The sequence below is a fragment of the Muntiacus reevesi genome, chromosome 7, assembly GCF_963930625.1.
Source record: "Muntiacus reevesi chromosome 7, mMunRee1.1, whole genome shotgun sequence".
Taxonomy (NCBI): domain Eukaryota; kingdom Metazoa; phylum Chordata; class Mammalia; order Artiodactyla; family Cervidae; genus Muntiacus; species Muntiacus reevesi.
This window is the reverse complement of record NC_089255.1, coordinates 27959867-27976657: the sequence shown is the minus strand read 5'-3', so window position 1 is coordinate 27976657 and position 16791 is coordinate 27959867. Positions and strand designations below refer to the sequence as shown.

The 16791-nt window shown below is 45.9% G+C and overlaps 1 protein-coding gene across 1 annotated transcript in view; it reads left to right on the top strand.

Annotated features, from left to right (window-relative positions):
• RYR3 (ryanodine receptor 3) overlaps positions 1-16791 on the top strand; it is a 368483-nt gene that overhangs the window by 253894 nt on the left and 97798 nt on the right. The window contains exons 49-57 of the mRNA XM_065942024.1: positions 3252-3342; positions 5223-5363; positions 6800-6963; positions 9193-9271; positions 13296-13385; positions 14461-14607; positions 14791-14853; positions 16028-16103; positions 16219-16342. Of these exons, the coding sequence (XP_065798096.1) occupies positions 3252-3342; positions 5223-5363; positions 6800-6963; positions 9193-9271; positions 13296-13385; positions 14461-14607; positions 14791-14853; positions 16028-16103; positions 16219-16342 (975 nt within the window). The remainder of the gene's footprint in view (positions 1-3251; positions 3343-5222; positions 5364-6799; positions 6964-9192; positions 9272-13295; positions 13386-14460; positions 14608-14790; positions 14854-16027; positions 16104-16218; positions 16343-16791) is intronic.

Below are 16791 nucleotides of genomic sequence, written 5' to 3'. Positions count from 1 at the left end.
CAGGAGATGAGACCATCTTTCAGTCCTAAAGTATTCAGATTAAGAAGTGATAAATTAGGTGGTTAGGATTGCACAATACTATATGTAAAATATATAACTAACTACTGTATAACATACAGAACTCTACTCGATATTCTGTAATAATATAATATGTAATATATGGGAAAATAAGCTGAAAAAGAATATGTGTGTGTATATATAACTGATTCACTTTGCTGCAGAACTGAAACTAACACAACATTGTAAATCAACTATAGTAGTAGCAGTAATATTAGTCACTTAGTCATGTCCAATTCTTTGCAACCCTGTGGACTATAGCCTGCCAGGCTCCTCTGTTAATGAAATTCTCCAGGCAAGAATACTGGAGTGGATAGCCATTCCCTTAGCCAGGGTATCTTCCAGTCCCAGGGATTGAACCCAGGTCTCCTTCATTGCAGGCAGATTCTTTACCTTCTGAGCCACTAGGGAAGCCTAAAATCAACTATAGTCCAATATAAATTAAAAAATAAAAGAACTAATGCTTTAGTTCTTAAACTAGAGCCAGAAGCAGGTTTTCCCTTCTGGATAAGTAGACCTTTACACAGAGGCCAGACTATAAAAGCATGAGTCAAAGCAGCCCACCTCTAGGCCACATAAGACCTGGAGCAAAGAAAAGAAGGCCTCTCCAGTCCCCATGGGGAATCGAGGCAGCAGTGTTCACTGCCACAGCCGGGCACCCAGGGACAGAGGGTAAAGCCAGCCTGAGACCCGGCATTGTCAGGAAACTACATCAGATCTTGTGGGGTCAAAGGAAGAGGGCTTTTCCAATGGCAAGTCTCAGCCACACAGTCCAGGACCAGGCTCTGCTGTCTAAGCCAGTGGTTTTCCACCTCAGCTATGTATTAGAATCACCTGGGTGTCCAGGCCACACCTCAGTCCCCAAAATCCAGACCTTTAGGGGTGGGAGCCTGGCCCCTAGCTTGTGAAGCTCGTCGGACAACTCCATGATGCAGCCAAGACAGGGAGTCACTGCTGTAGGCTGTCCTGGAGTCAAGCCCAGCACGCGTCCCTTTAGCTGCCAACTGGGTCTGGCCCTGATTCTTGCTGAGTGATTTGTTTCCTAGTCACAGTAGAGATGACTCTGCAGTGGTGGGACTGGGGCTGCCTAGGAAAAAAGCAATTGGTCAGTCAGTTTAGGACATCAAATTAAAAGGCCATCTCACATTTATGTTTGAAGTGTAACATGGTCCTTCTATTTTAAATGCTTTATTAAAATTAACCTTTATATGCCATCTGTCATCTAAGGCCTATAAGACCTCAACTTTTGAGTTGCCCAAAAAGTTTGTTCAGGTTTTCCTGTAAGACATTATGGAAAAACTCAAACATGTTGGCCAACCCAATACTTTTATGGGTCAAGCTGTGTCATGCACAGTGCTATTTGCCTAGAATGTGGAGTGGAGGGGGTGGGCCATCTACCCAGGTCCCATAAAAGGGGTTTCTCTCTGAGATCCTCCACCAAAATCAGGCTCTTATACTCTGACAGCACTTCATTCATTCCAGTATCAGAACTGGCAGAGAATTAAGCTTATTTGAATGCTGTTGGTCCTGGAAGGGAAACAAAGCTTGGTAAACACACTACAGGCCTCTAGGAATTAATAGGGTGACTAAGGTTTCCATGCCACCACTCCACAAGGAGGAGCAGGAGCCCCATGACTGGTGGATATGGTTGGGTGTCTACTTTTCTCCTGAGTAGTGGCCAAGGGAACAAACAGTGAGTCTGCACTGAAATCCTTCCTGTTGGCATTGGTCCTATAATTGGCTGGTAGCTACATCCATCACAGCTGTAGGTCTTGTTCGACCTTTTCCTAGATCTGAACTCACAAGGTATCTTGGGAACCAAACCAAAAGTCCTGTCTCCCAGCATAAGCCTCTTCCTAGTTTTTTGGGTTTTTTTTTTAATAAAGTCATGGCAAGATTGATGTTAGCATATATGTCTTTAAAGAATCAGACCAGACCTTGGGAAAATTAGAATTTTATATCAAACCAAAATTAGATCTCACAGCCCTATTCCTATATTCCTAGGAGCTTCTCCACTCCTCCTCTTGGCCATCTGAGCTCTAGAAACAGCTGACAAACTGATACTTAACTAGCTTTATTATTTATTAAGTCAGGAGTTAATTGAGTTAGAGATTTATTTTACTCCTTGATTTTATTTGTTAGTCTAAGGTGATACTGCTAATTAGGTAAACAGTGTAAAAAGATGATTTTATATGTTTATGATTATTACATTTAGAGACAAGCTTTTACTTGCTATACATCATGATTGATTTTTTCACTCCAGGGATTTTTATCGCAAGGCCAGCTCTAGCAAAGTTTGTGAAACAGATGAGCTTTGTTGTCCATCTCCATTCACATCTATCCTCCTTGTTGTAGATGCCTCTGAGGCTATCTTTGTGGCATTTTAACATTCAAGATCAGAGTTATTAACTTTGCCTCCTTGTCTCTTAGGCATCTCTGGAAAGGGGCCTGTGAGCTGAACGTATGTGCCAAATTGTGTCTGTGTGTGTATTTTATCTGGGAAGAATCCAGAGGTTCCACAGAGCAATCTAAAAATAATGGCTAAATCAACATGGTTTATCTCTATCTCAAAATTTACTTGTACCAATACCAAGGCCATGAATGCTTTGATAATTTGATACATTGTTCTCTAATTATTCAATTTGCTTTTTAAAGAAGTTTTTTTTTTTTTTCTTCTTTTGAGGACAAACCCTTAACCCAAAGACGTGATGTCGCTAATAAGAATTTCAGGTTCAGTAACTTGGAGCACCCTTCAGATCACCAGTAGGTGTCCTCAGATTCCACCTGTGCAGCTGGTCACCTCGCTTCTTCCTTGGCAGAGTTCGGGAGCATGGTCAGCCTGTAGAGAGAGTTCTAAAATCACCTGGACTTTCTTTCTGTTGTATTTCTGTTACATACATTTCTTTGCCCATAGTCAGCGACTGTATTTTGAGTGTCAGAGACCCTAGAACATCCTGTCACATGGTGATTAGAATTTAACCTTAAGGATCTCAAGCCATGAACCCCACTCTCTCTCTGCATTTTAACTACACTTGATTTTTAAAGTGTTTTACCACCAACTGTGGTTTTATCCACAATCTTGTGACTTAGGAGCTAAGTGTTTTGAAGGTTATCGCTGCTGAGTATTTCTTTCATTCTCTCTCCCTTATTTTTTTTTCATCGTATCCTTTTGTTTTTCTTATTCTGTGTTGCAGTCACTTGCGGCCTTCCATGTTACAGCAACTCCTGCGACGTCTAGTTTTTGATGTGCCACAACTCAGTGAATACTGTAAGATGCCTCTTAAGGTAAACCTCTCTATTGTTACAGAAATACAGTCTATGGCGCGGGAAACGTGCCTTGTAAAACATGGTCTTCACAACTGGGGGAGCAAAATACATCTGAAATGGGTTTTACCCCTTTGACTTGATAGCAAACTAAACACAACGTCCAAAATCAAGCCCTTTCTTTTCTATGATTTATTTATTTTTAATTGGAGGATAATTGCTTTACAATATTGTGTTGGTTTCTGCCATGCATCAACATGAATTAGTCACAGGCATACGTATGTCCCCTCACTCTTAAACCTCCCACCCCCCTCTCACCCCATCCCACTCCTCCCAGTTGCCCTAAAGCACCATGGAGGGCTGTGGAATCTCTGACAACATACAAGCTGTTGTCAACATACAACCTTCTTGAGTGCAGAGGCTGGGAAGAATAATTCTGCTGGATTCATTCATTCATTCATTCTGCTCCAATTTGCCTTAATCGATTTCCACCAATTACTTGTTATTTAGCAGAGGTTAGTGAGGGGGCTTAGATCTTTGTACTTTCCTGCCCTAACTAGGTTTTCAGAAGGTTTGTAATCTCAAAAAGCTTTGAAGTCCTGTGGTTCTTCGTTTAGGTACAGAAAGTAAAATGTCCCTTTTCTTCTCCGTACTGTGTTATGCTTTTTTTTTCCTTTTGTAACAGATCTTCTTTAAATTTTCTTCACTTCTTTTCTCTTATTAGTAAAAAGTAGGGCCACAGAGCCCTGTTTTCATCATCTGGTTCCTGATTTTCTCACAAATTACCAACATTTTATTGCTGGTATGGCGAGCATTCCAGCCTGGGCAAGAAGGCACCAGAATCAGTCACCCACAAGGGCAGTGTTTGTCGTCTTTTATCTCTGGGGCACCTGCTCTAGTTGTATATTCAAAAGGGTCAGCAGTGGCCAGCCATACCTGAAAATTCTGCCTAGTGATTTCAAAAGAACTTTCCTTCTTTTCAGAAATAACCTAAGCAAAGATTTCAGGAAGCATGTTACTGGGATAAACAGAATTCCCAGAGGCCTTTAGTCCATCCTCTTGTTCCATGCCAGGTAGAAGACAGCTTGTATGTTGTCAGAGATTCCACAACCCTCCATGGACTTCTTCTTCTGTCTAACCCTAAAACTCTCGGTTTTCTTCCCATAAAGTCCTTTAGATAAAAAACAGTTTTTACAGTTCAGCTTGGCATTGCTTCCTTGGAATGCCTGTGCCATCAGCTGAATTCTGGCTCCCAAAGAGACATCATCACTAGCACTCAGCAAGCTCACTTTTACCCCTTAGATCAGTGGGATTTTTCCTGTGGGATGTGGATCTCACCTGCTAGGATGGGATCTTTGGCAGTGTACGTGTCCCCTCTACTGGCCACATGGGGAACTGCTGTAACATGGCTAGACCATCAAAAGGCTCGTGAGAAAGGCAGGGAAGCCAGGGGCAGGAATCAATGTGGAGAAATCTGTGGACCCACAGTCTGCTCCCTGCCCACCCCTTCCCACATCAGCATTACCAGATTTACAAGCAAAGATCTCAGAAGAAATTCTCCCCAGGCCTGACTAGCTGGAACACAAAGACTTCCAGAGGGTAGCATTTTCTTAACTGGAGTAGTAACAGTTCCTCTCCCATTTTATAGGAGCCTCTGGGGGTGATTTGGGAGGCGTGAGAGTTAATGGGGCAGATTCCGTTTGGGCTGAAGCTCGTGAGGCACAAGAGCAGACCATTCCCAGTGGCGTCGGGGGCCTGTCTGCAGACAGCCTGACTATTTGTGTTGTTGGTTTCACTCTCCTGGTGGCTCTGTGCTGTTTTCTTCCTCCCTGTGTGCTGTCGATGCCTGCGGATCTTCTCTGCCCCACCCCGCTGGTGCACACTTGTTCTCAACCTGCCAGCTTCTGACGAATCACTACGAACAGTGCTGGAAGTATTATTGTCTGCCTTCGGGCTGGGGGAGCTACGGTCTGGCTGTGGAGGAAGAGCTACATCTGACAGAGAAGCTCTTCTGGGGGATTTTTGACTCCCTCTCCCATAAGGTAATGGCAGTGCTCCTGGAACAAAGTTGGGGTGAGGGTGGCTGGACCTCGGTGATACGAGCACCTGCACATAAGAATTGCTGATTCCCAGTCACCCTCTGCCATGTGCCCGAAACTGTGCCAAGCGCTTTGCAAGCGGATCACATGCATTATCCCAACTACCCTGACCCTCATTTGACAGGTGGGAGATCTGTTGGTAACTTGCCAGACTCACAAAGTTAACATCTGGAGAGCTGCTTTCAGAGTAAATCAGAAGAATACCTCCTGGTTCCAGGATTAATGACTTACTTCATCCCCTTCCTTCCCTCCCTCCCCCCACCCCCACCCCCCACCCCCGCCAATGTTATATGGCCCCTGTTAGCCTGCCTTCACCAAGTTCAAGCCTAGAGAAGTCCTAGCATCTGCCCTGGGGTGGGGACGTGGGATTCCCAGGAGACCTTTCAGGGGAGGAGCTGTCCAGCCCCTGGGGACAAGGAGCCTGGCAGAGGACTAAGGGCCTCTGCATCCCCAGCCTTCCTGTGTGGTCTGATTGCAACACAGCCCCGATCTCACACTTGCTCCCCTTCCCTTGACATATATTTAGATTTGTGATGTGACCAGCTTTAGATGAAGTCAGTAACATTCAGGATGGTATGGCCGTAGATAGGTCACCAGCTGTAAAGTTTTCTGGGTTTTCATACAGAAGTCGAGAGCAGGTATATGGCTGCAGTCTGGCGTTTGTTGTGTGTATGTGCTCAGTCATGGCCGACTCTTTGAAACCCCATGAACTATACCCGCCAGGTTCCCCAGTCCATGAAATTCTCCAGGCAAGAATACTGGAGTGAGTTGCCATTCCCTTCTCTAGGGGATCTTCCCAACCCAGGGACCAAACCCCCATTTCTTGCATCTCCTGCATTGGCAGGTGGATTCTTTACCATGGCACCACCCTGACTTAAATGATCTTCACGCCTGTCTTCCTTTGGTCTAGTACAAGCAGATCAAAGGTTGTCCCTCACTCCACGTGTTTCAGCTGAGATTCCTTCCTGGCGAGGTTTAGGAGAGAATGGTGACACTGAGCAATCTGCTGACTATCAGCGTGTGACCCGCCTTGGCTCCTGGGGGCCCAGCCACGCTGCTGTACCCGCTCCAGGAATATCTTTAGATACTCCTGCAAGTAACTAATTATGAGATACTGATTTAAACCTTGATTTAAGGTTCCTCAACCTACAACAGATGGTGACTTGAAGGCTTTACAGACTGTCGCTTTTCTGTGACAAGGATACCTCAGTTTCCACCAGAATGCATTACAGGTCTTCCACATTCCCCATTGTGGTTAACCTGGGAAAATGCATGTATTGCTTTGTTGGTTTTTTTTTTCCCAGCCAGTTGGTGAGTGGTTCTGCCGGTGCCTGTGGTTCTGGCGTCTGTGCTAACGTGGTCTTTGTCTTTCGCCACAGAGGTACGACCCAGATCTTTTCCGGATGGCCTTGCCCTGTCTCAGTGCGATAGCGGGGGCCCTGCCACCAGATTATTTAGACACCAGAATCTCAGCCACACTGGAGAAACAGGTCTCAGTGGACGCAGATGGCAACTTTGACCCCAAACCCATCAACACCGTGAAGTGAGTCCAGAGTCATCTCTAAGCTGGTCCTCGATTTTACCCCATGGCCAGTGTTTCTCTTTCAGAAGGAAGCCAGAAACTTAAACGTCCTTCCCTTCTCTCCCTTCCCTTCCAACGCTGTTCGTCATGTCCCTTGACACTACAAGTCACATTGGGTGCTGGATTTTGACCTCAACTCCTGAAGGTTTAATCCACCTATATCTAATTATATGTTATATTATTCTATTCTGCACTTCTTTGGGGAGGGTGGAGTTGGTTTATTTATTATTAAAAAATGGATGCTATCCACATATGTCTCCCGAGGCATTGTAAGCATCCTGACAAATGATGCAATTAATTTATTAATGAGTTTTTTGACAAAATCTTTGCTCTCTGTGAATTAGGCCTGTACAGTACTAATAACATCGTACATCAAAGCCCCTCCTTAAATAACACTCAGCTAAGCTCCCACAAGACTTCAGGATGTGAGGGCAGAACAGCATGGGGGGTCCTTATTTGAGAGACTGGACCTGCTCTTTCCCAATGGATGCTGGATCTTTGGAATGACTCTACAATAACTCCTTTTAATTTCTCCCACTGATTCTCCAGCATGCCTCACTGGTGGTGGTTAGGCCATGGACAAAGTATTAAACAAGATCTATTCGATTTTGCCTTTGGCAATTCTGTCCCAATTATGATTATGGGTCATGGGGCATACAGGCTTCCATCTCCAGCTGCATTTTCAGTGAAAAGCTCCAAATACAGGGAAAATCAGGCATCCTGTTATGGACCCCTTGGACTTACGTTTTATGGCAGTAGTTCTCAGATGAGAGCCATAGTCTGAGCCCTTCTCTGGAGCTGTCAGCTTTGATAACGTATAAAATTCATCTTTGGGAAAACAAATACACATTCCATCAGCAGAGCCTTGAGCTGAATGAATGGTGGGAAATAGAATTGAACCTGCTGTAAGAAAGAGGTAAGGGATGTGGTGTACCTTCAGGCTGGCCAAAGGGAAGGCAGGTATTGATTTTGGAGAACTTGGCCCTATGAAAACATCCGTGTGCCAAAGGATGCCAAAAGGTGTGATAACATAGACACTTTTATAAACATCATAAGACACTGTGAAACTCCAGCAATTGTGTGCTAATGATGACTTGTTCCATGCTAATTTGAGAACTCTGATTTCTTCAGATAGATTTCTGACATCAGAGATTCTTTGAGTAATATGAATAATGGAGACTAACTCTGACCAAAACTTAAACAGAAATGGACCTTATTGTAAAAAAAAAAAAAAGATACAGGGTCATTATTAAAATCTAGTGAAAGGTTGACTAAGCAGGCCTCAGCAAGGACAGGAACTAAAGCAGAGTGACCACATGGGCATTCTCCCGGTGTCCCCATTGAATGCGTCACCATGAAGAGTTTTCTGTCCTGGTCTCACTCAACTCAAGATTCAAATGACAAGTTCTCTGGTGGTCTGATGGTTAGGATTTCTGCCCTTTTGTTGCTGTGGCCCGGGGTCAGTACCTGGTGGGGGATCTGAGATCCTACAAACTGCACAGCATAGCCCTCCCCCCAAAAAAGATTCAAATTCCAGAGAGAGAGTCCAGTTGGCCTCATCAGAGCCAATCCTCAGTGACACTTCATATAAAACTACACACAGTGCAGGGAGCCTTGCTCCTGAAAGGGAAGCAAAGGTGTCTTACCAACAGAAGGGGTAAAAGCTGTGGGGCTAACAGAAATGACAGGTGTCCAGTGGACTGCCGTGATTCTGGCATTTAAGCATGAACCACCAGACCTCAAAAGGTAGACAGGCACTATTTTGGAACACTAGGTCCTCTAGCTACCCACTCCTGCCATCCCTCAATTGGAGTTGTGAGATGGCAAAGCAGTGTCTTTGATGAATGCATTCTCGCAATCTGGCCAGGGCAGGTCTGGCCCAGGAGCTGAAGTGGTTCTTAGGAGCCGAGGGAACCTGGGGCAGCTGGAGGGAGGGCCACCTGAGAAGCAGAGGCTGCTGCAGAGACGCCCTCTGATTAGCCGTGGGCATGTCTGTGACCTGGTCCTGAATACGCTGCACCTGGAGCTCGGGAAGGTCGCCGAGTCTGGTGTTCAGCTTCGAATCTGGAGTCAGCTGGTTGATCACATCCAACTTCTGTCGGCTGATTGTTAGTTCTGACCTATCTTTTTGGCACATCTGGCCGAAGTCCTTGGGGAGGTTGTAAGTTTATTTTTCCCCTCCTTTCACAGTTTCTCCTTGCCTGAAAAATTGGAATACATCGTCACCAAGTATGCTGAGCACTCCCATGATAAATGGGCCTGTGACAAGGTAGGGATTATCATCCAGCCGACAGTTGTCAGGGGGGTAAAAATAACCAGCCCAAGAACATTAAAGGGTTCAGTCCAGGAAATCTGCCTGATGTGTCTAAGTGACAGACTTGCCATGCCAAGAGCATTCATTATTTTTGAGTGGCCATTTCCCAGGGATGGTGGAAGTCGGAGAAATAGGTGGTGGCAGGTGCTGGTGCAGTTTTTCTTATCTCTCAAGAAAATGATTGATTCTGGGAGGGCTGCTGTCTCTCTTCACGTTGCATTTCCTGGAGTTGGTGCTCAAGCACATGCTTATGTATGTTTGACATAAATGCTTAATGGGGGACCGGAAGCTTTTATTAAAATTTTTTTTAATGTAGCATTAGTAAAGGGAAAATTGAATGGAAAGCTTTATTCTCACGTTTTGCCAGCAAGCTGAATTTTGGTCTAGGGAGGACACCCGTCTTCCCCTGACAGGCAGTGCTGGAACTTCCAGACTCTCCCTTATTAATAAGCCCGTCCATCTGGTGTTTAAAATTCTTCACCACATGAGGTCAGGCTGCTTAATAAGTTTAATTGCTCTGTCAGCCCTTTAATGCTGGCAGGCAAAAGGAGAGGAATGTGCCAGAGCCATCCTGGAGTCCTGTAGGCAGCCAGTTAAGCACTGGGGCCATTGCTCAGCTGCAGTTTACAGCCTGAAACGGTGGACCCACTTCCACAGCACGGCCGCAGAAACCACCTCCCTGGTCGTACGCTGGATGAGATACAGCTTGAAGTCCTGGCTCAGCCTCTCTCATGAGCTGGGCTCAGCTCTGATTCTTTCCTGAGCTACTATTTGGGGCTTATGACAACAACGATCATTGTATCTGTAGAATGGGCTCATGATTCTAGAACAGAGGTTGGCATGCTTTTCCTATGAAGGGCCAGATAATAACCATTTTAGGATTTGTGGGCCAGATAGTCTCCATTGCAACTACGCATCTCTGTTGTAGTGGTGCAAAAGCAGCCGTAGACAACATGTAAATGAGGCCGCGTGCCTATGTAATACAGTAAAAACTGCATTTCTAAAACAGGGACTCGGCTGGATTTGGCCCAAGGGCTGCCTGTAGCTTGCTGACTGTCGCACCAGAGCATCTGTGTTTTCTCAGCACTCCTTCATACGCCCATCTGGGCAGCTTCGACTCAGGGACAGGGCCACTTCCATGAATCATCCAGTGCATCCCTAGGTCACATGCATTTTACCTCTTTAGTCACTCCTGAATTTATATAGTTCTCTCTGTCCAAGCCACAGTTTTAGACCAGGCTGCATTCATCTTTTGCCCAGACAATGTGATGACCTTTCCACTAGTCTGCCCATGTGCATCTTCTCCAGTCTGCTCTTCATGCTACAGACAAGCAATGGCTGCAGTATGCAAGTTTGGTCTGATTCCCCCAAACGGGTCATGTTCTCCAGGCCAGTCCCGTTTCCTTGTTAAAATCCCTTAATAGCTTCTAACTATTTTAATATAAAAGTGAAAATCCTTTTTGTGGTCTGAGAGACCCTGCCGCCATCTCTAGCCTCATGTCTCTCCCCTCACCCTCTGCCTTCCAACCACATGCCTTTTGTTTAGGCTCATTCTTTCCCTCCCTTCCCCACTCCCATCTCACACACACACACACACATACACACACACACACACACACACACACTCTCTCTCTCTCTCTCTCTCACTCTATATAAGCCTGGATCCACCCTGTCTGAGCCAGGTACCCATCTGTACTCATGTGAAAACACCATTCATCAATTCCTCCTTCAAAATCTGTCCAAGTGTGAATTCCTAGGACGCCTCTTTCCCAGATTCCTTAAATATAGGCCCTCTTAGCACCTTGCTGTTTTCCTTCCCAGTATTTTCAGAGCAGTCTCATACGATTCTATTCATAACAGTTATCCATTTATATATACCAGTTATGAGCTATGCATTTACTGGTGTGGTATTTGATGAATCTCTCTTTTCCACTATCCTGGAAGCTTCACGTTTGTTCACTGTTGCCAGGTGGGCATTGATAATCTGACAAGGAGAAGAGTATTCTCCCCTGCCTTCAAGGACCCACAGTCTGGGGGGTCCTTGAACTAACTGAACCAACCACTGTCCAGGTTGTGCTATGTTGTGATGGGCATGAGCACAGGGTGAAGCATCTGGGAGGAGACCCCAGCCCAGTAGCAAGGGGTCCAGGAATGCTTCCTCGAGCTGATGACATGTACAGTATGTGATAGAAAACCTTGTTCAGACATCGGGGAGCAAGTGCTGTGTAGGCTGTGGAAGCAATGGGTGCAGTCCCTGAGAGGCAAGAGTGTGTGGTGGCTTTTAAGGAAGTTTGGTTCAACATGATGGGGTCACAGAGTCGGGCAGGGGAAGAAAGGCAGGACACGGGCCTAAAGGGGCCAACAAGCTCTTTGCTGCAGCCGTAGAGGCCAGAAAGAGCTTGGATTTTTACCATGATGGCAGTTGCAAATCAGAAAATTTTAAAGCAGCAGAGTGCCCTGATCAGAGTATTTTATAAAAATCACCTGACGGTGGTTCTGAAAATGGAATCCGTGAAAGATAGCAAGAATGGAGGCAGGGAGACCACACAGGAAGCAGTTGCAGTAATCCAGGTGAGAGCTGATAGTTGTTTAGCTGCTAAGTCATGTCTGACACTTCCAGATTCCATGGACTCTAGCCCATCAGGCTCCTCTGTTCCTGGGATTTCCCAGGCAAGAATCCTAGAGTGGGTTGCCATTTCCTTCTGCAGGGAATCTTCTCGGTCCAGTGATCACAACCACAACTCCTGCATGGCAGGCGGATTCTGTACCACTGAGCCACCTGAGAATGCCCAAAGATGGCTTCTTGTTGTTGAGTCGCTAAGTCATGTCTGACTCTTTGTGACCCTGTGGTCTGTAGCCCGCCAGGCTCCTCTGTTCATGGGGTTTCCCAGGCAAGAATACTGGAGTGGGTCGCCATTTCTTCCTCCAGGGGAGAGCGATGGCAGCCTGAGCCAAAGCACTGGGAGGAAAGTGAGGGCGAGCAGACAACAGTCCTGGGAGGTTGAACACATGTCAACAGGTACAGAGAGAAGGGGATGTTGAGGAAGGGTCCCACATTTCTAGCTTGGAAAGTGAGTGTAAGCTGATGCTGTTCATGGAGACACAGGGAACCCAAGAACAAGAGCCATTTAGAGAAGTGCAGTGCTGGTTCTCTTTCTGACCTGTTGAGAGGTACCTGCAGATATCCAAGCAGAGCTCAGAGAGGTGAGGAAGTTATGGGTCTGGACTGCAGATACTGATTTGATATTCATTTACTTATGTACCAGGGCCTAGATTATATACCCCCAGGAATAGTGTGCCCTGAGAAGGGACACAAGCTTGAAAGACTCCACATTAACAAGTGGGCAGAAGCAGAGACTGAGAAAGAGCAGCAAGAAGTCTCTGGGCTGTGAGGTTATGAAAAACAGACTCTGACTTATCTCTGTATCCACAGCATCTGGGACACAGTCTACAACCTACTGTCGTAGACATTCAACCAGTGTCTGTTGAATGACTTTTGAAATTTGTCAACTTCTGTGATTCTAAGAAACATGCTTTGCTACAGTTTTGCTCTGGGGTTGGCGGGCAAGGGGAGCAAACCAAATCAGTTCCCTCCATCCCATGGCCAGTAGGTCCATTTCTCACAAGCATTCAGCCTTGACACCTGTCCTTGCCTGTGATGGTGACACATTGACCTGAAAAGCATTGTAATCGGGTCTTCTGAAGCATCCTTTCTGTCTGTAGAGGGCCTGAAACACAAGCAAGTAAGTGGAGGGGACAGCCACTAAAACAGGAAGAAATAAAAGGAGCAGGGTTCAAAACTCAGGGGGCAGAGAGCCCGACAGGCTTAAAAGATCAATTAGATATTTTGGGGGGAAATTTCCAAGCTCTGTCACATTCCATTATTCTATTTGTTCAATGAAAATAGAAGCTGGGCTGTGGGTCACATAGCAGGGCTCTCAGGGTGCCAAGGATATTTGAACTGAGAACATTTCTACAGAGTCAGAATGGATGGAAATACGGAATTTCCCTGGATGAAAATGTGAAGACCCATCCATTGATCCGGCCTTTCAAGACATTAACCGAGAAGGTAAGGATCACTGAGTGGTCATGCTAGTTTCCCTTCCCTGGGAATTGTATCTGATGGCAGGGGAGCTGAGGGCACATTCACGGTCCAGCTCCTTAGAGACTTTTCAGGATTCGAGAAGCTCCTCAGGAGCTGGCCTATCACCCACGGCCCCAGGACCAGCTTCGAAGAGCCCGTTGGAGAAGGAAACACTGGTCAGCACTCGGAAGCTGGACCAAAATACATTTTGTGGTTCACTTGGCAACTGAAATAGGAAGGGCTTTTGTTAGATTATTGGAAGGGATTATCTTGTTAAGATGTTTTGGGGGGAAAACATGAATTCAGAATGGAAAGGACTTGCAATCATGAAGGATGAAAGGAATAGAGAAGAGAATCCCCAGGGAAATATGGACAGGTCTCATAGTTCGGTTTGCTTTGTTCATTATGAGATTTGGTTCAGCTTAACTCTGAATTCCTATCTTCCCTCAGTAAGAGTTCTGTGTAAGCTTTAGATTTCCTGTCACAGGTAGAGGATGATATGTATATCTTTATATGTATATTCACTGGCTATAAAATTGTATATGGCTCAAAAGAGAATTGTAAATCTAAGGAAATCTATTTCCCAAGCTCAGAGGAGAGCTTTGTGCAGACGCTTTTTGACATGCGCCATCTTAAACACCTACGAGAGAACGGAAGTCACTCTTGAGAGAAAGGGGCGGGGCCCAGGCGGGTGAGCTTGCGCAGTAAGCGCTGCCTGGAGGAGGCAGAGGTGGCGGTGCTGGAGGGAGTGGAGTGGGGAGAGGGGAAAGGAAGAGTTCGTTGTCCTCTTCTTGCTTCTCTTTAACAACAAACTGTGGGTAATGTCTGGCACATTCCCCCTAAAAGCCGGAGACTGTAGAGTCTTTTAATTAAAAACCTCCAAAAGGCTGATGACATGTTTCAGATGGGATGCTGCAGACGGTATTTTGACCCAGTGAGAGGAAGCTTGAGCCAGTTAGCCCCGTCCGCTGTGGGCTCCAACTTCTCTTCCAGGAGACAGGCCAGCCGGAGTGCTGAGGCCTGTGCCGTACACAGCTCTTCTGCTCCCATGTTCTTCCAGGAGAAGGAAATTTATCGCTGGCCTGCCAGAGAGTCCCTGAAAACCATGCTGGCTGTGGGTTGGACTGTAGAGAGGACCAAAGAGGGAGAAGCTCTGGTTCAACAGCGGGAAAATGAGAAGCTTCGAAGTGTGTCCCAGGCCAGCCAGGTATGACCATCAGGCCCAAAGGCCAATGCTGGGCTGGTAGAACCCATGGAGAATCGGGGAACGCTCTCCCCGGGTAGCAGAGATAAGGCTCACCATCCATGAGACCTGGGAATTTTGGGGACATACCTTTGGCCGCTGACGTTGGGGATGCCGATAAGAATGATTCTGCCTTTACTTCCCTAGGGCAACAGCTACAGCCCTGCCCCTCTGGATCTCTCCAATGTCGTGCTCTCCAGAGAGCTCCAGGTCAGTCTTGATGCCTTCAGTACCAGCGTAACTTACTTTCTAAAACCCCTCAAGTACAGGGCATGTCAAACTCCAAAGAGTTAAAGAAAAAAACAGAAGGGAGAGAATGCCTGAAATGTCACCGCTGAAATATCAAAATTAGGGAGGGCTACTCGGAGCAGAGGCCACTCATCCGAGACAGTCTCAGCAGAATTGACCACTGGTCAGAGGAGGTGAGGCTTCGTGCTTCTTCTTGGGACATTGAAACAGGTCATAACTCACTAAGAGGAAGAAGCAGAAGCAGCAAGTTCCTGTATCAAAACCCAAAACAGGACTTGTAACAGCCAGGAGAAATAACTAGTAACAAAACTAATAGCAACTAGGAGAAAACCTATGAGCCGCCCCTGGGTGGGGGTGCTGGCCTGGTCACAGTGGGTTTCCCCAGCCTTGAGGACAACTGTATATTCCTTGGTGGATTCACTCAAGTTGCCTGTGGTGGTGCAGATGACTCGTCATTGCAGGGTTTCAGGACTTAAAACTGAGAGGATGAGATTAAAAGCCCTAAGTGGCCTCCTCCCATTCCCCCCTTGTGCACACATTGGTGACTGACTGAGGCAGCTACTGCTCAGAGCATCCATCAGACCAACCCTTTGTACCCTAGAGAAAGTTTCTTTCCAAAGTACACCCTTTATTCCAGGTCACTATCTTATGAGCCTTTTAAAGATGAGTTCTATTTGAGAAATCTCATTTTTGCCCCAGTTTTCTCCAACATGTGGCCATTTTTTAGTTTGCTAAGCTAAAGGTTTTTGGGGATTCTAGATTTTTGCTTGACCTCTCACTTACAGCTCCCTTTCTTGGGTCAGGAGTAAGACACTCAACTCCTGTGACAAATGAAATGCCACCAGCATGTAGTTTGCAGTGGAAATTTGTGTTCTCTCAGAAATGCATCAAACTGCCAAGATAATAAGTTACCAGGGAAGGACCAAATTAGAAATTGTTTTCTGTGTGTATGGGAAGATAGGAAACTAATGAGGTGCATAAGCACAGACTAATTAATGACAGGAGACACTCAGCAATGTGCAGTTAGCATTTGGCGGTGCTCTGTTTCCAAGGCTGCCTGAAATAGCCTGGCAGATATGAACCCATTTTTCTTGCTTGCTTTCTCTCTGACCGTCGTCTCCCTGGTGGGATCCAGGGGATGGTGGAGGTGGTAGCTGAGAACTATCACAATATCTGGGCCAAGAAGAAGAAGTTGGAGCTGGAGAGCAAAGGTGAGCTAGGTTCACAGCATCCCCCACAGAAGGTGAGCTGGGGGGCATTTGTGTTTTCCCAAAAGTGCAAAGAAAGAGCCAAATATTTTGTCATCTCTCACTTTACTGAACCCAGGTGGCGGCAGTCACCCTCTTTTGGTACCCTATGATACCTTGACTGCCAAGGAAAAGTTCAGAGACCGAGAGAAGGCCCAGGACCTGTTTAAGTTCCTCCAAGTAAATGGCATTGTGGTTTCCAGGTAAGTCGTCTTCCAGGTGATGTTAGTGGGACAGGAACAGGCTGGTGTGGTCTCTACTGCTCTAGATATGTAATCACCTGCCTGCATAGCAGATCAGAGTAAGGACAGCAGGTGGGTCTTTTGAAGTAGGTAAATGTTTTGGAGCATGAAGCCCTCTCTTCTGTCATAAATAAGACTGGTCAATATCAATTTCTAAAAAAAAAAAGAATCATGCAAAGAATCTAGCAAAGAATCATGATAAATTATACATACATACCTTAAACATTTACTTTTAACTTAAAACATACAAATATGCATTCATTCACAAAGCTTGTACTGTAGGCCCCAGACCTTATTTTAGTTTGTTGTTTTATTGATTGGAATTATAAAGCACATCCATAATGCATCCTCAAACATCTGAAACTTGGACTTCCCTAAAGAGCGGTGAAAATTAAGGCACATACAAAACA